Genomic DNA, 24,542 nt, shown 5'->3' with positions numbered 1-24,542 from the left:
TTCACAGATCCATTTATAACAAAAAATATCTGTATATGTTTATGACATTTGTATTGATTTGTACATTGTACAAAAAAATATGTACATTTGATAAAATTGTTTATTTCCTTGGCTCGGCAGGCCTCAGCTCACCTCCCACAAACATCACCACATCAGCGGTCCCTAGCATTGTCACTCCAATCGTCAACGGCTTTACCAGCATCCCGCACCAGCCCAACGGACACCATGCAGTAGAGGCTGTTTACACCAATGGTCTGTCCCCCTACTCCACCCAAAGCCCCACGGCTGCCGACACCCTACAGCAGGCCTTCACCGGGGTGCAGCAATATACAGGTTAGCTTCACAAACAGCTAATAACAAATAAACAATTACATGAATGTAAGCTTGCGTTCATGTACACGAATGAACAAAAATGTACACTCACTGTCGTTTTTCAGTTGTAACCTCTATTCTAGAGGTAGACCGATATATCGGTGTTACCCATTAATCGGTGCCAATAGTTGTTTTTTTGTAACTATCGGTTATTGACAAAAATCTGTGCTGATAGTTGATAGTCCATGGTGTGTTTCGGTCTTGTTCATAGTTAAAAGTCCCACATTATGCACCAAAACTTAATTATTAATGGGATTTTGGTTGAACAATAAACTACATCTGGGATTTTGGAAAATCATTTTAGCATATGATTTTAAAAACTATCGGCCGATTAATCAATTATCAGCCATTTTCACCAACTTAGTTATCAGTATTGGCAAAAATACACCATCTGTCAAACTTATTCTATTCAGTAGTATAGTCTTAAACCAGCCTAAGCTGGTTTGCTGGTCTTATCTGGTCACCCAGGATGGTTTTAGTGGGGTTTTGAGCACATTTGATCTGGTCAGGCTTTGAGACCAGCATGCTGAGCAGCTAAACCAGCTGCGCACAAGCTTGGTCAAGCCACCAGCATAACCAGCTAAGACCAGCTTAAACCAGTTCAGACCAGAATAACAACATAAGTTGGTTTAATAAAATAAAAAAATAATCTGGTTTACTGCTAATATTTAGATTAATAGTACCGTGTACTACTTATACTGCTTATATTTTCTTTAAAATTAGTATGCGCTGCGTAAACTGCTTATATTTTTATATTAGCGTACCTTGTGTGTTTAATACTAGTGTGTGCTGCTTATATCGTACTGCTTATATTTTGATTCATACTAACATGTGCTCTTTATGCTGCTCATAGTGTTTAAAACTAGCGAGTACTGTTTAAATTGCTTTGTTTTAATTGTTTTAAATATAAGCATATGCTTATTTAAGTCAAATATATATATATATATATTTTGACATGTGCTTTTTTAAATTTTTTATAAGCTTTTTTTACAAGCAGTAAAAGCAGCCTGCTTGTACTTTCATACTAACGTGTGCTGCTTATACTACTTATACTGCTTTTGCTGCTTATATTGTGTTTAATTAAAGTGTCTTCTGCTTATGCTGCTTGTATTTTGTTTAAAAATAACATGTGCTGCTTATACTGCTTGTATTTTGTGCAATATTAGCGTGCGCCACTTATACTGCATATATTTTGTGCAATACTAGCGTGAGCCAATTATACCGCTTGTAGTTTGTGCAATAGTAGCGTGCGCCGCTTCTACTGCTTATATTTTGTGCAATAGTAACGTGCGCCGCTTCTACTGCTTATATTTTGTGCAATACTAGCGTGCGCCGCTTATACTGCTTGTATTTGGTGCAATAGTAGCGTGCACCGCTAATACTGCTTATAATTTGTTCAATACTAGCGTGCGCCGCCAATACTGCTGTGGCAGGGCGGAGGGCGGGGCCGGGTCGTGATCATACACACCCGGTCCCATATTGGGCTAATCAAGCCGCTGAGGTTTAAAGGTCGACTGCAGAGTATCGTGCGGGAGAAAGAGATTGTTAGCGGACATGTCCGTCATGTGTGTGTTTATGTTGTCTTTTAAGTTTGTCATTAAAATATTATTTATATTGAAAAGCCGGTTCTCGCCTCCTCCTTTCCATTGGATTGCTTTACACTGGTGCCGAAATCCGGGAAAGGAGGAGGCACACATGACGGACATGTCCGCTAACGATCTCTCTCTCCCGCACGATACTCTGCAGTCGACCTTTAAACCTCAGCGGCTTGATTAGCCCAATACGGGACCGGGTGTGTATGATAACGACCCGGCCCCGCCCTCCGCCCTGCCACAACTGCTTATATTGTTTTAACCCTTTTGTGTCAAAAAAAGTTACTCCTTAGAGGACAAAAATTTCAGCATAAAAAAACTGCCATAATAATATTATTGTTAATACAAATTTTTAACCAACATCAGTCCTGATCATAACTATTATTATATTCATACATTTTCAGGATTGTAACCCTTTAAATGCCGGTTTGTTCACAAAATGCCTCTGTTGTTTTGTTACATACTCATACACTCACACACACACACACACATTTTCTCAATACACACATACAAAACACACTCTGACATCCAACACACCAACACAATTTTAGCAGCATCATTTATTCAATTGGCCTTCAGTGCTCTGTAATACAGCAAACAGAAAATAGGAAGAAAAAAACATGTATTTGCTCCATAGGCTAAACATGAGAAAAATGGTGCCATCTGTTGGAAAATATAAAATAAAATTACGTTTGGAGGGCTCCGGAATGAAAGTATATTATCATAGAATTCATGATTTAATGCTTTAATGGCACTGGGATCAAATATTGCATTTTTAATGGTTTTCAATTGGGACATTTTTGTTATGTCCTGAGTATTAATATTTTGTGTGCACACTGTATTATAGATATATATTTTATACTAGCATGTGGCACTTAAACTGCTTATATTTTGTTCAGTACTAGCATGTGCCACTTTTACTGCTTATATTTTGTTCAGTACTAGCATGTGCCACTAATACTTCTTATATTGTGTTCAGTACTAGCATGTGCCACCAATACTTCTTATATTGTGTTCAGTACTAGCATGTGCCACTAATACTTCTTATATTGTGTTCAGTACTAGCATGTGCCACTAATACTTCTTATATTGTGTTCAGTACTAGCATGTGGCACTTAAACTGCTTATATTTTGTTCAGTACTAGCATGTGCCACCAATACTTCTTATATTGTGTTCAGTACTAGCATGTGCCACCAATACTTCTTATATTGTGTTCAGTACTAGCATGTGCCACTAATACTTCTTATATTGTGTTCAGTACTAGCATGTGCCACTAATACTTCTTATATTGTGTTCAGTACTAGCATGTGCCACTAATACTTCTTATATTGTGTTCAGTACTAGCATGTGCCACTAATACTTCTTATATTGTGTTCAGTACTAGCATGTGCCTCTAATACTTCTTATATTGTGTTCAGTACTAGCATGTGCCACTAATACTTCTTATATTATGTTCAGTACTAGCATGTGCCACTAATACTTCTTATATTGTGTTCAGTACTAGCATGTGCCACTAATACTTCTTATATTTTGTTCAGTACTAGCATGTGCCACTAATACTTCTTATATTGTGTTCAGTACTAGCATGTGCCACTAATACTTCTTATATTGTGTTCAGTACTAGCATGTGCCACTAATACTTCTTATATTGTGTTCAGTACTAGCATGTGCCACTAATACTTCTTATATTGTGTTCAGTACTAGCATGTGCCACTAATACTTCTTATATTGTGTTCAGTACTAGCGTGTGCCACTAATACTTCTTATATTGTGTTCAGTACTAGCGTGTGCCACTAATACTTCTTATATTGTGTTCAGTACTAGCATGTGCCACTTATACTGCTTATATTTTGTTCAGTACTAGCGTGTGCCACTTATACTGCTTATATTTTGTTCAGTACTAGCATGTGCCAATTATACTTCTTATATTTGGTTCAGTACTAGCATGTGCCACTTTTACTGCTTATATTTTGATTAATACAAGCATGTGCCACTTATACTTCTTATATTTTGTTCAGTACTAGCATGTGCCACTTATACTGCTTATATTTTGATTAATACAAGCATGTGCCACTTATACTTCTTATATTTTGTTCAGTACTAGCATGTGCCACTAATACTTCTTATATTGTGTTCAGAACTAGCATGTGCCACTTATACTGCTTATATTTTGTTCAGTACTAGCATGTGCCAATTATACTTCTTATATTTGGTTTAGTACTAGCATGTGCCACTTTTACTGCTTATATTTTGATTAATACTGGCATTTGCCACTTTTAATGCTTATATTTTGTTTAATACTAGCATGTGCTGGCTATCCTGCTTGTATTGTGTTTAACACAGTGTTCCGCTGCTGATACTGCTTATATGTTGTATAATACTATGCATGCTATAAATGGATGGTTGTCTTTGTGCATCCATGCGTCAGTTTGTTGGCTTTTCGTTTTTCAACATTAAAGTGTTGTGCCAGTAATGAGCCGAGTAGCCTTGTGCAATGCTGTATCACATAAATCCAGTCTGCCTGCTCACAGAAATTTCTGTTTACACACACAGCCATCTACCCAGCAACCACACTGACCCCTATTGGCCAAAGTTTGCCACAGCCACCACAAGTCATTCAACAACAGCAGCAGAGAGAAGGTGAGGGTGAGAGATTTTTATTTGTTTTTTATATTGGCTGAATGGGATATGAAAAAGTATTTTTTTTATTTAATTACACTCTTTGCATATAACATGTACTACAAGACACTACATTTATTACGATGTTGTAAGCATGGCACTTAGAAACAAGTGAGGGCTACTGCATGAAATTAATTATTATTTTTATATATTTTATGTATTTAGAAATTGGTGTCTTGGGTGTCTATTTTGTCTTGAAAGGAAAAAATATACAAAAATGGCAAAATGGAATGAACAATGGTATTTTTAACTTAAATGTTAACAACTTGAATTGGAACTTGAAATTGAATGTTTATCATAATGAGATGTTTGTGTTGCAGGACCCGAGGGCTGCAACCTCTTCATCTACCATCTACCACAGGAATTTGGCGATAACGAGCTCATGCAGATGTTCCTTCCATTTGGGACAGTCATCTCCTCCAAGGTCTTCATGGACAGAGCCACCAACCAGAGCAAATGTTTTGGTGAGACATCAATGTACACTTTGATTTTGGCATACGTTCCTGATTCCTTTGCTGACTGTAATGCCATTAGCATTGAATGTACATTCACCAAACCGCTCATGGAGAGAACACTTGTTGTTATCAGACATGAGTAAAGTTGTTACTAGTTGTCAAACAGTTTGGATTTTTTTAATGGCTGATGCCAATATCTAGAGAGCAGAGTGACCGATATCTCTACTATGTAACGATACACAAATTTCACTATACGATACAATACAGTTAAAAAAACTTTTCGCTCAAACATATTCAAGGACACAACAAAAATTTATTTTAAATCATAAATGACACAACAGTGTCTGACATTGGAAACAAAAGGTAGAGCTCTATAAATAAGCTACTTATACAGCACTGCATTTATTTAGTTTAATTATAATGAGAAAAACTCAGATGAACAGTTTCAAAGCAGCTTTTTAGAAAATCATGCCTTAATGTCTTAAAGACCCAGAGAGTGAGCTAAAGTGACTGTAGCAAGGAAAAAATCCTTTCAATGTTATTTAATTATCTATCAATGTTGCACTGCATGGTTGAATTACACTATAATGTGTTTGTTTATGTATCGTACGATACATATGGTGTTGTATATGATACAAGATTTTTCACACCCCTACTCTGTACATATTACAGTATTTGCTAATATTAAATTGCACAAATCTTTATCAGATTTATACTATAGAATGCAATTTAATAATATTAAATAATATTATAAGAAATATTGTGCATACATCTTTTTGAATTTAAATTAACACTTATTTTATACAATATTTACTCAGAATTCACCAAAATAGATGAATCTGCCAAATTGGCACAGTTAACATTTATTATGTATTTATTGTATATAATAAGTTAAATGCATTTATTTATAAAAACATATTTTTTTCACAAAAAAAGTTTTGTGTAATATATAAGACATGCAAAGATGTAAGACATACAAATTGTGGAAATCTATTAAAACTGCATAAATTAAACAAAAAGTCTCTTTTAATCTCTTTAACCCTTCTCTCTCTTCATGTATTTTCCTATCTATTCTATCCGATCTCATTATCTCTAATAATAACAATCAATATTTGTATCAGTAAAAGCACCAAAAAAAATACAAATAAATAAATCCATGCCAAAACTCGATGATTACAACAAAGTAAATGTGACCCAGACCAGTGAAAGACTATACACTCACCTAAAGGATTATTAGGAACACCTGTTCAATTTCTCATTAATGCAATTATCTAATCAACCAATCACATGGCAGTTGCTTCAATGCATTTAGGGGTGTGGTCCTGGTCAAGACAATCTCCTGAACTCCAAACTGAATGTCAGAATGGGAAAAAGGTGATTTAAGCAATTTTGAGCGTGGCATGGTTGTTGGTGCCAGACGGGCCGGTCTGAGTATTTCACAATCTGCTCAGTTACTGGGATTTTCACGCACAACCATTTCTAGGGTTTACAAAGAATGGTGTGAAAAGGGAAAAACATCCAGTATGCGGCAGTCCTGTGGGCGAAAATGCCTTGTTGATGCTAGAGGTCAGAGGACAATGGGCCGACTGATTCAAGCTGATAGAAGAGCAACTTTGCCTGAAATAACCACTCGTTACAACCGAGGTATGCAGCAAAGCATTTGTGAAGCCACAATATGCACAACCTTGAGGGGATGGGCTACAACAGCAGAAGACCCCACCGGGTACCACTCATCTCCACTACAAATAGGAAAAAGAGGCTACAATTTGCAAGAGCTCACCAAAATTGGACAGTTGAAGAAAAATGTTGCCTGGTCTGATGAGTCTCGATTTCTGTTGAGACATTCAGATGGTAGAGTCAGAATTTGGCGTAAACAGAATGAGAACATGGATCCATCATGCCTTGTTACCACTGTGCAGGCTGGTGGTGGTGGTGTAATGGTGTGGGGGATGTTTTCTTGGCACACTTTAGGCCCCTTAGTCCCAATTGGGCATCGTTTAAATGCCACGGCCTACCTGAGCATTGTTTCTGACCATGTCCATCCCTTTATGGCCACCATGTACCCATCCTCTGATGGCTACTTCCAGCAGGATAATGCACCATGTCACAAAGCTCGAATCATTTCAAATTGGTTTCTTGAACATGACAATGAGTTCACTGTACTAAAATGGCCCCCACAGTCACCAGATCTCAACCCAATAGAGCATCTTTGGGATGTGGTGGAACGGGAGCTTCGTGCCCTGGATGTGCATCCCACAAATCTCCATCAACTGCAAGATGCTATCCTATCAATATGGGCCAACATTTCTAAAGAATGCTTTCAGCACCTTGTTGAATCAATGCCACATAGAATTAAGGCAGTTCTGAAGACGAAAGGGGGTCAAACACAGTATTAGTATGGTGTTCCTAATAATCCTTTAGGTGAGTGTACAATAAGTATTGCTTAGGCGTATTAAGTAACGTTCAGCATGCAGCTAACCCCAAAACAACCAACAATCAGTCTCTGTCACTTTTCTCTGTGTAAACTCCATTCAGACACTCCAGGCTGTATTCTGTGTCAAGCCACAAACCGGAGCACTACCTTTTCAAAACCCTGAGCCAGAGAAAAAGTCCTAAGTGAAGCAAAAGGCCCCATTATGGATCAACATCTGTTCCCGCTCCAGGGGGAGACATTTCCCCTGCTACAATTAATAGCTGCTACAGCCTCCTGGGGCAGGTTAATAACATATACATTTGTGAAGTAGGACCTATTTGCGGTATTGACTTATACACTATGCATTTACTGCATAATATCAGGCCTGGGTAACAGGCGCTTGGTGGAGTAATTAATCTGTGGTGGGGGCAGAGGAAGAGATTGACCGCTGGGACTTGGCTGAGAGCACTGACATACATAGATTCCCTATTAGGAAACTTGTGGCTATATCCCACCCCCAACACACTTCGCCTACACACAGACCCACTCCACGCAAAGAAACCACCTTGAAATGGGGGCAGCTGCAGGCACAGTTAGGCACCTCGACCAATCTGCTCCCAGGTGACCAATGACCAAGGAAAGTGCCTGCTGTGTTTCACGGTTCATAGCTGGTTCCTAATGACACTCGTAATGCCAAGGAAAGTGCATCCAGTCACCGGAGCCACACTTCAATGTGGCTTTTTGGTCACTGACTTTCAAGGCTTGGCTTTTAAAAAGCCATTGGGTTTTAACAGGAATCTGGGGTTGTGACGGGGAGGAATGAGTTTTGCATGCTGTGTGTGGCCCCGTTTCGCTGTCCTATGGGGTGATTTGTCCCTGTTCTATACCGCCAGTGGCTTATATATGCTCATGTAGTCCACACAGTTGCATATATAGTGATTTTAATATTTGACCTTTTTTCAAGTCAAAGGGGTGAATTTACTTAACAGTTGCACCAGTTTGTGTGCAGTATTTTTTGGTGCAAAAACCAGCATCTTGTTCATAAACTTACCTGCAATCCAGTTTAACCGGATGCAAAATGTGCTGAAATATCACTGCGGTGTATTTAAATAACAAGTGGAACAATATTGAGTCCTAATGCCCCAGTTTAGTGATAGGGACACTATACTGTAAAAAAGCATCATCTTTCGGATGAGACGATAAACCGAGGTCCTTACTCTCTGTGGTCATAAAAAATCCTAGGGCACATCTCGTAAAGCGTAGGGGTGTAACCCCGGTGTCCTAGCCAAATTCCCCTCATTGGCCCTTATCTATCATGGCCTTCTAATAATCCCCATCCCTGAATTGGCTACATCACTCTACTCTCTTCTCCACCAATAGCTGGTGTGTGGTGAGCGCACTGGCACACTATGGCTGCTGTCGCATCATCCAGATTGACCGTCGCATCATCCATGTTGATGCTGTGCACTGGTCGTGGTTGAGGAGAGTTCCCCTATACTATGTAAAGTGCTTTGAGTGTCTAGAAAAATGCTATATAAATATAAGGAATTATTCATTATTATAAAGCGGGACCTTTAAATCTAATCCAGCCAGAAACACACCAGGGACTCTAATGGCTCTATCACAATGCTCTATATTTAAGTATTCACCAAATTCAGATTTTAGCCTATACTGTATATTCACCAGGTGAAGTGTTTTGTGTGTGTGTGTGTGTGTATATGTAAACATGGCTCCTTTCTATGTAAATTAGGTTTGTTTAGTGCTAAAACAACACTGATATCACATGCCAATAAACAACGCTATCACTGGTTGTTGCTATTCATTCTTAGTAATTCCCCCAAAAGATATGTTTGAAAGGTTTTTTTTTTCTTAGTAAACGCCTTTGAAATGTTAAGATTAGCTTAGAATTCACCAGCAACATCTGTTCTTTTGATCTCTTGTAGGTTTTGTGAGTTTTGACAACCCAGCAAGTGCACAGGCTGCTATCCAGGCCATGAACGGCTTTCAGATCGGCATGAAGAGGTTGAAAGTGCAGTTAAAACGGCCGAAGGATGCAAGCCGCCCATACTAACAGGGACCTATCAACATTGGGCTCTGCAACAGCACAGGTACCAGTGTTGGGTGTAATTTGATTACAAAACCCTAATTAAAAGATAACCTTAAATGTGACATAAAAACGGTATCTGTGGCAGATGTAGACTTTGAAGACACTCTGCGGACTGCAGACACTGACACTTTTCACCTGTCAATCATTTTGCTCGTTCTCATTTGAAGGGGATCATTGAGGCTATGAATCATAATGTTTGTCAGTTGAAGGCGCTATTGTGCCACTGTTGAATTTGACAGCCACAGGAACAAACAATGCTGCTCTTTTGCTCGGTTTTGGTCTCAAAATGATCTTTGGGGGGCGGGTTTTGGAATGAGGGGGTGTGGCTAAGGCAATGGCTCAGTCATGTGAAAGCTTCAGAATGCTAAAATCGATTACAGCACCTTTAATTACATTTTAGTACATTACTTGGGTTACAAATTTACTTGCATGTGACAATGACAAAAGAAGGCCAAATCTGGAAAAACTAAACATTTTCTGTGAAAAGTGTTTTAGAAGTAACTATTAATTACAGTAATTAGAAACGATTACCTTTTCAATGAAGTACTCAGTAAAGTGATCTTATTGCAATTTTAGAGAAATAATCCATATATTTGTCCATTTATTTATATATATATATATATGTTATGTTATGTTATTAGGTTGCTGTTGTTATTACTGTATATAGAAATAATTTTTTTTTTTTTTTTTTACAGGATTTGAAGAGTGAAATCTTTAAAGGAATTTTACTTTTTCTTTAAAAACAAACGAGAAAAACATGAATGGATTTTTTTTTTTTTTTTTTTTTAAGACATATCAGCATTTATTTTATGAGGATGTTCAGAACAGAGGAGGGCTGCAGGTGAACCGGCACCCGTGGACAAAACCACACTCTGCACTGCAAATGAAAGACGTGAGGAAGATTTCTCAAAAGACTCTCTGAGCTTCGAATCATCAGTAAAGCAACCAACAAAAAGAGAGAAAAAAGTACAAGAACAACTTTGATTTCTATATACATATTATACACACATATGCTATTTAAAGGAAGAGGCGCGTATGGCTTTTATTACACTGGACTAATGAGGGTTAAACTTGAAGACCTAGGAAAACTGCAGTGGAAAAAAGAAGCTATTCTTGTCCCGCTAGTGTGACTCTCTTTCTTTCTCTTTCCCTCCTTCCTTTCTTCTGTCACTGTCTTTCAGCAAACACAGGACTTTTCTGTGGTCACTGAGGTTTCCATACCCTCAGTGAACTGATATATCTTTCACCCCTAAGGGACCAAAGGACCAAACATTTTTATTCCTCAACAGAAATATATGGTATTAATAACAATACTAATACTACAGACAACTACTAACAACATAGGTTTAAAGGAAAAAAAGCATAATTATTCACTTCAGGTTGGAAGAGTAAAGGGATTTTTATTTCTTTTCCTTTTACATTTATATTTACTGGGTTTCAGAATATTAAAAAAAAAATGGAAAAAAAAAAAATTAAGGAAAAAACTATTTTAAAAGCTATACTATTTTAGTGGAGTAGAATATGTGGATTGGAGATTGTTAGGAGCATGTTCGGACATTTTTCATTCATGAAGGAAAAAAAAGAGGGGGGGGGGGGTAACTGTCCATCATCCATTGTCTTTTTCTCTGAGGTTGCTTAGATATCAGAAATAGGCCCACATTCCAGAGAACAAATGCCGAATAGAACTATACAGTATATGCATGTTCAGAAGATTGCTGGTTTAGCAAAAACATTGGTAGTTCTTCAGTACACATACAATAAGCAAATGTATTTATCCGAGGAAAGCTTTACTTATCGAGCAGAATAAGTACCTGTGGCTTCAATACAAATGAACTGCAATTTTACAGCTGTGGCCATTGCACAGGTAAATAATTACAACAAAAAGAAAAAAAATGTTTGTTAATACTCACCTCTTGATGGGGATGGGAAATATTTATGATATTTATTTTGTGCAATGCTTTCTAAAGTGTTTCTAATTTCATTTATTCAGGTCTTGTTTATTTTGTCCTCGAACACCATGACTGTGCTAGCCTAATCTTATAGAAAAAACCATGACTGTGGTGACATTTTTGCAAATTACATTACCTGGTTCCTTACAGATATCGCGGCAGTTCTGAGGTAACAAATGTCCACTGAGTGGCGCTAAAAGCGAGTAAAATTTTCTTCCATACAGATGAGGTTTTAAGGTTAATGCTCTATCAAGTTTTAAATCAACAAAACCTAACTTATTACCCTAAAAACTTAAACCTAACTGATAGGTTTGTAAAAAGAAAAGTGTAATGTGAAGAACACAATTATTGAGGCAACCACATCATTTTGTGGTGCCTTTATGACACTTTCGGCTCACAGGTTGACTAGCATGCTCTTCAGGACTTATACTCCTGTCTTTGCATCGCAAGTGCAACGTTCTCTTAGTTAAGCTGCCACTCATTTTGATCGTGGTTGAACAAGCTTAAAATGTTTTAATGCAGACGTTAAAATGTATCTCTTTACAAGTCGTGTGACTTGAAAAGATGTCTTAAGAGTAGCATTGTGTGAGGAACACAGCAAAACGTGTTTATGAACTAATAATCTGTTGTTTAGCCTACTCATGATTTGTGTGAAAGGGAATATACATCATTGATGTTGCAGCATCTTTAGTGTTCAATTGACCTGGAAACTACCGTGATACGTGCAGTGAACCACGTAAAAATTATTTTGCAAAAATGTAGGTATAGTAACGTGATTCTATGAGACCAGGTCAGACTGTGCTATAAGTATTGCCCAACTTCACCATACCAAGGGACCAGCAGAGCTTTCATGTCATTTCATGAAACATCGCTCATGAACATACTCAACCTACAGTACATCAATATAAACACTTGAACACAACAGTTTGTGCCAAATGCTGAAAATCATCTGACAAAGCACATTGATAAATAGACCAAGCCTAGCAGTTTCAATGATACAAAGCCTTAAACCCGTAAGACGTTAAAAACAGTCCACAAAATGCCCTCATTAGGGACCCTACTAAGGGGGCACACTTGTTATTTCTTACAATGTCTGAAGCACATCGTAATTTTATGGGGACCATATTACAGCATAATTTAAATATTTCAAATGGTGGTCAAATGGAGATTATTGCCTCGGAAACATGCACAATCAATTACACGTTGACATTTCCCATGGGGATCTGAAAAACAGTGTTCATTTCACTAATAAATATGTTTAAAATATATAAAGTAGTGCTGGAAGACTTGTCAAAACAACCATAAACTTCCCTTCAATTTGGATGCAAGCAGGTTGAATCCACAAATAGTTCATATTTCTAAGAATACGTGTCTCAGGCTGGTATGGATTTGCATGACACTAACTGTCTACACAGGCCTAATGAGCAGCCTGTAAAAGAGTTTGCGAACAGCTTGTAAATAGCAGCGATAGGGGGTAACATTCGGAGCAAACTGATCCATCAATAAAAAAGCCACTGAGTCTGACATTATGGTGTACTTAACCACAGCTGTTGGTTTTTTCTCAGACAAACCACAAATATATTCCACTCTGAAGCACTTGTGTTTAGGGGAATGAGATTTGACAAGAATCTTAAAGACCCAATGACATCAAAATTGAAGCTTATGGCTTTTAGTCCAACTTTAAAGTAATCTATATGCTAGTGTGCTCTAAAAGTGAACTAAATGAACTTTTAGCAAATATATGTGCATTTATAATTTGCAGTCCTTCTCTACTGGGACAACAGATCAAAAATATTGATGACTCATCTAACACTGTGGGTTTTTGTCCAAACAAATGCTCTGTAGAATGTGTAGAACCATCCCCTTATAGCACCCGTTTCTGACTAGCAATTTTAGCCATTTCAGTTCTAGAAATATCTTCCCCATTCATTTCTTCTATAGAGATTTCATGAAATCCTTCATAAAAGCATCCTAAATCTTGAAACAAATCAACCAGCTCTGAGAATAATTGCATCATTACAAACCTTGAGTTAAAGTATTGAGGAAATTGTTTAAAAAGTTAAAGATACAAGACTGTGTACTTAATATCTTTCATGGAGAAATGAACTACATTCCATGAACCATTGTGAATGACTTATAAAATATTTTTTTTTATCAAATACATTTTTTTTTTAAAAAGACTCCTGGAGTTCACTAGTCCCAGGGTGTGCTGAGTGACTCCAGCTGGGTCTCCTAAGCAACCTAATTGGCCTGGTTGCTAGGGAGGGTAGAGTCACATGGGGTAACCTCCTTGTGATCGTTATAATGTGGTTCACTCTCGGTGGGGCACGTGGTGAGTTGAGCGTGGATGCCGCGGTGGATGGCGTAAAGCCTCCACACATGCTATTTCTCCGTGGTAATGCGCTCAACAAGCCACGTGATAAGATGCGTGGGGTTGACGGTCTCAGACGCAGAGGCAGCTGAGATTCGTCCTCTGCCACCTGGATTGAGGCGAGTCACCATGCCACTATGAGGACTTAGAGCACATTGGGAATTGGGCATTCCAAATTGGGAGAAAAAGGGGAAAAAAAATTGTAGAAAGCATAAAGGTATTGAATTTAAATTTGTATATTATAAGTGTCGAAACAGTAGATTTTGAATTAATCTGAAAATGTTTAGATATTTTCAAATATACAAGCAGTTTGAGAGTGTGGGAAGACCGTTTTGATTGCTGCAGAGCTCTTTTGTCACACTTTGTTTGCCTTTATACTGTTTTTGGTTGTTTTCCTTCAGGATAATGGGTAGTGTTCTACACCAGAAATTCCTCTTTTAAACATAATTTTCTTTTTTTTTTAATTAAGTTGAAATAACATGGATTGATGGCTTCAATAGATCTTCCACTGACTTAAAAACCTCAGAGCATGTGGTCTGTCTTTAAAGGTAAATAAGTTATTGTTAAGAATCCATTCCCCTATGGAGAAAATCAATGGGATTTTTACTTTCGGAACCTGTTGTGCTCTACAGCAAGTAGCAAATCATATACATGGCTGTGATGTAAACTAAAAGCAATTGGCTGCTTAAAGGAAATGGGTGGAGTCTTTGAAATTGCCCTCCCAAACTTCCTGTTACAATGATATCATGGGGTCTTTAACTATTATTAGAATCGCATTTAGAGGAGTAGAGATGCAGTGTTAACATGGACAGTGTCCCTAACACAAGTTAAAGTTCTCATCCGCTATTTTTAATTTTTTTTATCCATTAATGTTAGTTATGCACTGCCTTCACAGAAATGCTGAAACTAAAAATATGTTGACACAGAAGTACAAGGACTTTGAGACCTCACAGAATTCACAAATAAACAGAAATCGATATAAAACCAGAGCTCGAGAAACTAGGTAGAACCGAAAAGCACATATTTTGACCTCATTTGATTTCCACTGTGGATATTTGACCTGTTTGTCTTATCCAAAAATATGTTTGTATGTTTAATGTTTGATCTTGCACACGTCAGATATAAGTTTTGTCAGGAAACATTAACGTCACCGTAAATCATGGTGGTTTTTTGCCCTCAGGTTGCGCTGAAATGGATTGCTGAAATTTGATTCACATGTTATAATGGCCTTTTTCTGGTGAACCTCTCTCCATTTAATTTCTCCCCTCTCCTGTTTTGTGGTGGCATAACGGTATGGTGTGATATACAGACATACAGAGCCTTCAGGCATCCGCGGTCTAATAACCTCATGTTGCAGGGGCCTTCCTCGCAGAATCTCTCCATGCCAGATGTGAATTATTAAAATCAAATTAAATTTGGCCTGCATGTAAAAGCAAGTGTAATACAAATTAAAAATGGCAACTAGGGCCTGAAGTTTAATAAGTTTGAACGATGATATCATTACAGCTTGAAAGGAAAAAAAAAGAAATTGGAAAAGCATATAATATAAAACCGGAAAACGTGATGCGTTGAACCGACAATGTTAAGGAGATTGTTCACTCAAAACTGAATATTCTCTCATTTAATCACCGTCATCTTGTGACAGATTTTTAATTTTTGGGTGAACTATCCCTTGAGAAATGAGGGGGGATGTATTGCGCTACAGGTATTTCTGAAGAAACCAGACCACCAGCATTTCATACCTGTGTTCTCATTCAAATCATGTTTCTGTTTTAGAGCTTCATGACGAACTTTGATCTATGAGCATGCTCAGGGGGGCAGGGGTGGGAAAGCTTTGGGGGTTAAAGTGTTATAAAGTTACAACTCATATTAACAATATGATTCTTTAACTATGGTTTGTATGCTAAGGAAAGTACCGTATTATAGATATAAAATCTGTATATTAGGGATCAGCAGCACAGGAACCTTTCTCAGATTCTATGGGGGAGTAGTTGGCGAATGGGTGGGGTGGGACGGGTTTTTTGCTTTATAAAGATCAAGTTAAAAGTTCTGGTTTTCTCAGCACAAAGTGTAAGGAAATATATATATCAAGAGTATTGATTTTGCTGTGTAAAATGTTCAGTGGGAGAGCCACTGAAGACAGTGCTGTTTACAGTTGTTTAAGGTTTCATGTTAATGTTTGTTGTTTTCTTTTGATATTTTCCAAGAGAAGAATAGAGAACCATGTGATGGATGCACCATCTACAGTATCTCTGTGATATGATTGGTGCAGCATGAACAACTGCAATGTTTTAATTTATTTATTTATTTATTTTTAGAGACAGAGAAGATATATCCAAGATAATTGCCTGAGTAACCAAACATCCTGTTGACATTTCTCAAATACTTGCTGCTTACATTGTTTTACTGTTATGCCTACTCATCTAATGATTTGCCAATTAATCTTCGGACAACAATTATTTATTTATTTATTTCTGACATTGATCTGTTTATGAATCGCCTATTTATCGGTTATGTTTTGAAAAATGTATGCATCGAAAAGAAATGCTTAATGGGCTTCTCTCTTTCTCTTTTTTTCAATTTTACAGTAAAACTTTTAATTAAATATGCAGTCTATTTGTGTTTGGTCATGCTATATCTATGTCAAGAGCTATCTATCTATCTATCTATCTATCTATCTATCTATCTATCTATCTATCTATCTCTCTATCTCTCTCTCTCTCTCTCTCTCTCTCTCTCTCTCTCTCTCTCTCTCTCTCTCTCTCTCTCTATATATATATATATATATATATATCAACTGTATTGGGTATAATATATGTGTGCATTTTTACCACTATCCAAATTTCAGTGTCTTGAGCCAATAGGTATTATAGAAATTACTATGAATGATTCACGAATGATTTATCTTACATTGCAGCTATACAAATATTATGAGGTTTTTACATGCAGACAGATGGACAGACAGATAGATACATACATACATATATACATATTAAATTGTGAATATACATATTGTCCAGCAGCTGAAATATCGAGAGATAATAGAAGATGTGGTTGAAACAGTACAGTACTGAACAGAGAAGGGGGGGCTAAAAATGTAGAGGCAGTGGCTCATGAAATAAATTGGCCCAATTACAATAAAGTGTGGCTCTTGGTCAGCACACGGGCCCAGCAGTTCATCTTTATTACAATCTGTTAATGAAAATCAATCCTCCTCCTGATAGACTCTTATCTGCATGGCCTGTGAGTGCCTCAAACACGGGAAGATAATAAATTAGGGTAATATTGCCTTTGATGAAGGAGTGAATTGCAAATAATCATAACTTTCCAAGATTTATGATACATTTTTCAGGATAATTTTTTCCGGTCTTGGAGGTGTACAGGTGCCATTTGTTAAAAAGTTCTGTTGTGCAGACCTATTAACAAATATACAACATACCTTAGTAGAGTGCAATGTGTATGTGGGATATTTTATGCACTGTGTACAAGTGGCCTGTACAAAATTTATTTCATTTTGTTTGGTCAATAATGTTGTTGCTTTACAAGATAAAGTGAAGAATATATTGAAGTAATGCAAACAAAATCAACAAATCGTAGTGATGGAAATATTAAAATCATCATGAAACAGCATTTTCAACCAGTTTTACTTCCATAATGTTAAATTTTTTCAAACATGATATTCAATCAGTCAAACGTAATATTCATTGTGAAGAATTTAGGATGGGATTTTATCCATGGGGAAGTGATTTGATTGTAGAAAGTGAGTGTTACTTTAAATGTAAAAGTGTCATTTTTAAATCAGTTGTGGAAGATTACTTGCCTTCTGAAGCACCTGCAAGAATTCATCTTTGAGAAGGCTTTTTGACCAGGGACATGGAATAGCTGGACCGGCTAATGGTTAATGCTAACCAACAGCCAAATTGTTATTCAGGCATTGTTGTAGGCTACTGTGGTAAGTAATGTAGCCTTTCAAAAATCCTGCCAATAGTGAACTGTTATTTCATGTAGTTCAACATAATAAAATTGTAATAGAGGTTACAGCAATATTGTTTATTCACGCTAGCGCCATCTTTGATTTTTAATGGGAATGACAACGAGGCTGTGAGGGATTACAGGCTGTACTGCAGTTTAAAGTGTTTTTGTTCTGCGGACAAAACATTAATACAAGTTCTGTCCAAGAACATTCATTATACAAAGCACTCTAGACAACATGAGTTGCAGAGAATCAGCTGTGAACTTACTTATACAGCAAATACCGTTCATGCAATTGAAGAGATGGTAAATCTATCCCTCACTGCCTTGTTGTCATTACCATTAAGAATCAAATATGCACTAGCGTGAATAAATTGAACTCCAATGGGTGAAATAATGACATCAACGGAAAAGCCAGATTTTCAGAGGTGGGGCAATTTACGAAGAGATTACGAAAACAATTTTTATTTCATTGGAATAACAATTTATTTGCAATCAGATTAATAGATACAGGCCAAATCCCTTTCTTTGTATTTAAGCATTTTGCAAGAACATATAGAGGTGAATTAATGTAGTGAAAAGTCAAATTTTGCCGTTATCAACAACTGTATTGGCTTTATAAGTGTTGCCATAGAAACAAATAACTTCCGAGGTCCCACGCTGTGAACAGTTCAGAGTAGAATCATGAGGTGAATGCAGCATGAGGCCACGCCCACACTAATCCGTAAAGTTTGAAACCTCTATTTTCAGATTCCTAACATCATCGTTTAATAAAATATGCCGTTACGAATAGCGTTTCTAAAAGTGTTTGTTTTCTGTGGTTTACGCCTATTATCCAGACTGGAATGCTGCAAAAATTAAAAAAATTAATAAAACGAAAACTATCACAGGCCTGTGCTACAACTCTGTAGTATACACAATGATTCCTGCTGGCTCCTTTCTTCTACGCATGTTGGAAGACGTAAAACTTGAGAGTGATGGAGTGCCAAGAGCTGCAAAGTCCAAGAGTAGGGCAGTGTTGGAAAATGCTTAGTTTAGCATGATGAATGTGGTTAAACTGATGACAGTTTTATCTCTGTCATGTGACCCTCTCATTTTCCCCTGTCAAGTTTCCACCCGAGGCCTGAGGGATTCTTAATAGAGACCACAGAAGCATGTGAAATCGTTCATGTACATTGTCGACTTGACCACTTCAAATGACATTGTTCAAAATGTAGAGGACAAAAATGTCAACTGCACACATGGCTCACTGGTCAGTGCTAGCACATTCCATTTTTTGATTATAAGTTAAGCTTGGTTTAGAAAAAATAAATAAATTTACAAACAATTAATTTTTATACAACTGAATTGGTGGATTCTTGCCCTGCTATATTTTATAGTTCTCAGAAGTCCTTGGAAGGTGCATATGCGCATACCTAGTTGTCATGGCAACTGAATAAACAAAACCTCACCTGGTCAATATTTACTCGTCATCTGAATAAGGTAAATGCCCTGGCTGTTGTAATCTATTGTGCTGTAGGTGTTTTGGGTTTAGTTTTAAAACTGAATGATATCAACATTGAACATTATTATATATTTTTTTATTAATTAGAAGATGAATTCCATGTAGGGATACATGCAGCTGTCCCAACCAACGGTGTTTTTTTAGTTGGTAGAGCTTATGGAGTTGGTCATTTAAAAGTAGATCATCACACAAAAAAGTGTGGGCACCCCTGCTTTTATGCATATTTTCTTTGAACGAATTTTGGAAAAAAGTTGCAATATTGCAGTGTTGGGCAATTAATTCAGAAATGTCAAACGATTTTTAAAAGGAATTAACTATTTCAAACTAATAGTTAGGACTACTAATATTGATGATATATTTGCTGATATCATGTATCAAAATACCCATCTCTATGTAATGTAGTATATTTCACATACAATTGTTATGTTCCCTGTTGTCTTTTGTACTGTTATTTTGAAGTTTAGTTTAGTTCCTGTTTTGGTTTTTGTAGTCCTTTGTAGTTTCTTTTATGCTGTCATGTTCACTGTTGTCTTTTGTTTCTGTGCTTTTATGTTGAAGTTTAGTTTAGTTCCTGTTTCCTGTTTGGTTTTTGTAGTCCTTTTGTAGTTTCTTTTTATGATTGGTTTTCCCCTGATTGTTGCCCCAGGTGTCCCTCATTCCCTCGTTTGTATTTAAACCCTGGTTCTTTGTTTAGTCGTTGTCGGTCGTTGTTTGGTGTTAGCCCGGTATGTGTTCCCTGTCAGAGTTCTCTGTTTGTTTTTCATCGTGTTTTGGTTTTCAATTTTATGTTTTGTTTCCCCATTGAGGGTTGTTCCTTTGTGTTTTCTTGTTTGTTTATTTAATAAAAGTCCTAACTGCAATTGGATCCGCATCTCCTCGCTGCTCAAGCATAACAACAATGAAAAACAAAGATTTTTTAACGACAGAACAAAATCATCTGGAAAGGTTTATTTATGATTTACTGATTAATATAGAAATGTGTGAATATAGAAAAAGCTTGGCCACTAATGCACAGAATCACAGATTTATGAAAGTTGATATTTTCAGGAAACGTAACCTCTTGAAAAGACAATTAGTGCTGAAAATTAGTACATCAGGAAACAAGTTGGCCATTAGGGAAAAAATATATACATATATTACAGGTCAAATACTTACTTGGAAAATGGCTAAATGTCTTCCAAAAGTGTTTGCAATTGTATCAAGTAGCGTTAATCCTTTTTGTGTGATTTAGCAAGCTGACATTTAAAATGCAACACAAAACTGCTGTTGTAAAACTGCTCAGATAATCAGCTATTGTTTTGTGTAGTTTTAAGCCATAATGTATTTAATGAATATAATTTATATTAAATGTTTAAGCAAGCATTGCAGTTCTGCTCTGAAGGTTAACCTATAGTTTCTTCCGGTTTGGCAAGTCACAAAATTTAAGGCAGAAAAATGGCCATGAGATACTGTCATAACTAATTGTTTTAATATAGAAAACAGATTACACAATACAGCACATATTATTTGTCTTATACAAACTAACAAATATCTAGCTAGGTGAAATAGCTTCAAAACGTATCACATTTAAAACACCATCTATACACAAGTGAATGTACACATTATAAAACACATATATACAGTCTTTCAATATATTATTTTATAAAGATTTTTTTTTTCGAAATTTGAAAAGAATTTACCTTAATACGCAGAGCAGCTTGAAAAGGTATTTTTTCTGTTTGGCCAACATGACTGTACCTGTGTAGCATTATGTATGGATATTATCAACCCAGAACCAAAACATATATGGACAGGTAGCATTTCATGTAGTTGTTGGATCCCGTGTAGATAACATACATTGACACTGAACCTCAGAAATTGGGTTTGTATATCTAAGAAAACGTTTGAAGTGCACCTAAACTCATGTGATTCACCCTTTATGATAATAAACCTTCTTGAACTCTCTTGCAATAGGTCTTTCTTCCATTATCTTAGATCATCTCCACTCTTAATCTGTGATAATCTAAGTGAGATGCAGATTAGCTGCCTTCATCTTTTTGTTTCGCATTTTTGGAAAGCTTGTAGTGTTTTGCCATTTTCCCATTTTGAATAATAATACACAGCAGGTTCAAATGGCAGTATGTTGATTTGGGTCCATTGCTATGTTGCACTCAAGTGCTGGTTTCAGTTTTTTTGACAGGTGGGCAGTTTTAAATCAGGTTGAGTGAAAAATTTTAAAAAGGATAGTGTACCCAATGCAAATTCTGTAATTTGGTTGAACTATGCTCTTAAGCAAGATCCATTTCCAGGAGGGTTTCAAGGCTGAAGAACAGTCTAAGCTGACTGACTGAAAACATGTAGGTATCTATCCTTAAGTCTGCCATCTAGACCAGCTCTTTCAGTTCAGCAAAAGAAGTAGAAGCAGAACTGCAAAAACAGAGGGCATAACAACCGCTCCTTTGTTAAAAACATGTGGAGTCCTGGGTGAGCTCTGTCTTAGAGTGCTGGGCGGAAGTGCTTTAAGGTCCTCTAGGGCGCCATATGCAGCCATGGAGAATTCTGGGTCACCTGTAGTGAGAAGATCAAATACGCATGATTGGAAGTAAACATCCTCCACCTGTAGCATCTCTCGACATTTTGTGGTGGCACGTTCCAAAATGTCCATATGTGGAGAGCCGCCTGGCTGCAGCTCAGCAGCATCCTCGTCCCCAGACCAGCCGCCCATGAGTCGCGGCGGACGAAGACTCAGTTGGCGGTTCAGTATGTGGGCCTTAATGACCTCACTTCGCGGACAGCCATGCAGGCACAGCTGCAGCCCGCCATTCTCCTCTGCTAAGTCCTCAGGCATGCGGATCGCGAAGGTCAAGTAGCGACCCACCTGACGTACAATGATGGACGTGCCCATATAGCGAGCATAGATCTTCACCTGCCGGATTCCCATACCTCCACTAGCTTCCACGATCCACAGGCTATCTCCTTTCCCACCATTGCGCGTACCATCCTGGAACGCAGATGGCAGGTCCTCGGTTGTGGCCTGGTAGACCTTCTGCTCGGTGCAGTCATGGTAGGACTTGAAGATAACTGTTATCTACAGGGGAGATCAAATGGGAATCGGTCACACTGACAATCAACACATACATACGGTTAGTCCCTGTTGCTTAGCTGGTCAATGGTGGTGCTAACAACACTAAAGGTTTTGAATCTCAAAAAATACATAAACTGATAAAATGTATACAGTGAATGCAGTGTAAGTCACTTTGGATACAAGCACCAGCTAAAAATGCAAATAAATGCAAGTTGTTTTTTTTATTGACTAGGGAATGTGGATGCTTTATATTTGTTCTGTAGCCTGATTTTTGCTTTAAAAAAAAAAACAGGCTTGATTAAGTGAGAAGCGAGAGTTTTTGTCTAAACCAGCCACCACCATGACGAGCAACAGGACGTCTTGTCGAATGTTTGGCTTCTGTTTCTGCAGCACCGTGCTAGGTAGACAGAACATGCCCACAGTGAAATCTCATTAGTCCAAAATCCCAAACATGTTCTGATTTGTTGCATCGCACAGCTTTTTCACTTTCAGTTTGGACAGACATAGACATATATTGACGTGGGGCACATTAAGCCAAGTTCAAATCTGGCTTGTTCCATTAACAGATCTTACCCCCATCCCTTCCTGTCTCCTCTCTGACAGTCCCTGTCCATAAAATGGCATAAATCTGATGAGGTAAATTAGGGACGGTACTGGGATGTTGTTTATGGTGGGGCACTAGCACATTTACGGGGATGGGGTACAACGTTGATTGCTTTGCCATCAGTCCAGGGGGTTGTACAAGAATACAATTTTTAGTTGGGAGAAACTTGAGATTGAACTCAATCAAAGATCTTACCACAAGATGGCAGTAGGAGAACAGAGGAAAAAACAAGGGACAGGACCAATTGGGCTCTATTATTACCTACAAGTCAATGACATCTAATGGAATCTGCTATATTTCACTGAAATCTTTAATGTTCATTCACAGTTTTCTATGAAACTCTATTTTATCAACAACTGAACTTTAAACAGTCCACTGCATTTAAAGCTACAGAGAGATGGATATTTGCTGTGTTGAGTGACATTTTTCAGTTCTATTTACAGATTAGTGATAACACCAAATGCTAAACTGATATGAATCTTTTAAGACATTTATTTAAACAATTATTCTCAAAATCTTTCCTGATTGGATAAAGTCAGTGGTCCAAAAATATGAATAAAAGCAAGCTTACCATTACAAAAGTTAATAATTTATTTTGCTTTCTTTTTTGTTCCCCCCACTCTTTGTTGTTAGTCAAAAACATTTTTTAAGACATAACAGCCTCTGGGGTATTCTGTTATTTTCTTTTGAGTCTGTATTGTAGCCACGGCTGAACAGTTTAAACCAATCCTATAACAGGAGAAAAAAAATTTCCCTAATGACATCATTATTTGGGCTGACTGTCTGTCTCCCTCTCACTTTTGGTTTAAGCAGTTTAGTGGCCAATTTCAAACTACACCTATTTGGTTATATGTTATAGATAAAGTTGGTATTCAGTTTGATTTTATCAACATTCAATTAAGTTTTTTGCACTTCCTGATTCAAATATTTAATAATTTTTTTACATAAAGGCAACACGCTATCAATTATTAAAATACTTAATCCACAGCGAACATTTAAGTCCTACATTCTTGTCAGGGCTTCAAAACAAAATTTTCCCAATCTGATCAACTGAACTTCCTAACATGAGTATCAGACTCTGCTCTCTAAATGGACCAGTTCCCAATGTTGACAGTTTCTAAACATCAAATAGGACAACCTAACCATAAGATAACAAAAAGCAACTTATACAATTTACCTTGTTGGTTGCCGTGGCACTGGAGCCTTCAATGACTGGTACATTTGTGACTTGAACTGAAAGGTATCGGTTGTGGATGAGTGGCCAAGCCCCCTCAACCCTACATGTCTGGAACTCATCCCGAAAAGTCCGCAAGTGAGGATCCCCGAATAATCCACAATGTCCATACTTTTTCTGTTGGGCAGCAGGACCCATGGCAAGCACCCGACTTTCATAGTTGCAGACATCCACCACAGGCGGCCTAGAGGTGCTGGGAGCTTTGGCTGATGACGTCGGGCCATC

General features: G+C 37.4%; 2 protein-coding genes across 36 annotated transcripts in view; one reads left to right on the top strand and one right to left on the bottom strand.

The window, feature by feature from the left end:
• The window catches only part of LOC127639438 (CUGBP Elav-like family member 5), a 241,953-nt gene extending 232,370 nt beyond the window's left edge, over positions 1-9,583 (top strand). For 6 of the 35 annotated variants that reach the window (XM_052121467.1, XM_052121465.1, XM_052121462.1 and 3 more), the window contains 4 exons: positions 128-333; positions 4,519-4,605; positions 4,965-5,047; positions 9,455-9,583. In XM_052121467.1, coding sequence (XP_051977427.1) covers positions 128-333; positions 4,519-4,605; positions 4,965-5,047; positions 9,455-9,583 — 505 coding nt within the window. Of the gene's footprint in view, positions 1-120; positions 334-810; positions 814-1,805; positions 1,824-4,518; positions 4,612-4,964; positions 5,109-9,454 lie in introns of those variants that run through there. The other 29 variants (XM_052121490.1, XM_052121489.1, XM_052121484.1 and 26 more) reach the window with 10 other exon arrangements.
• Positions 9,584-20,488: 10,905 nt separating this feature from the next.
• Positions 20,489-24,542, bottom strand: part of LOC127639793 (repulsive guidance molecule B-like) — a 6,510-nt gene continuing 2,456 nt past the window's right edge. The window contains exons 2-3 of the mRNA XM_052122022.1: positions 24,261-24,542; positions 20,489-22,482 (exon numbers count right to left, since the gene is read on the bottom strand). The exon at positions 24,261-24,542 is cut by the window's right edge and continues 230 nt beyond it. Coding sequence (XP_051977982.1) covers positions 21,793-22,482; positions 24,261-24,542 — 972 coding nt within the window. The 3' untranslated portion in view covers positions 20,489-21,792. The remainder of the gene's footprint in view (positions 22,483-24,260) is intronic.

The sequence above is a fragment of the Xyrauchen texanus genome, chromosome 48, assembly GCF_025860055.1.
Source record: "Xyrauchen texanus isolate HMW12.3.18 chromosome 48, RBS_HiC_50CHRs, whole genome shotgun sequence".
Classification (NCBI taxonomy): domain Eukaryota; kingdom Metazoa; phylum Chordata; class Actinopteri; order Cypriniformes; family Catostomidae; genus Xyrauchen; species Xyrauchen texanus.
The sequence above is the reverse complement of the archived record's forward strand: the minus strand, read 5'-3'. Positions and strand labels throughout refer to the sequence as shown.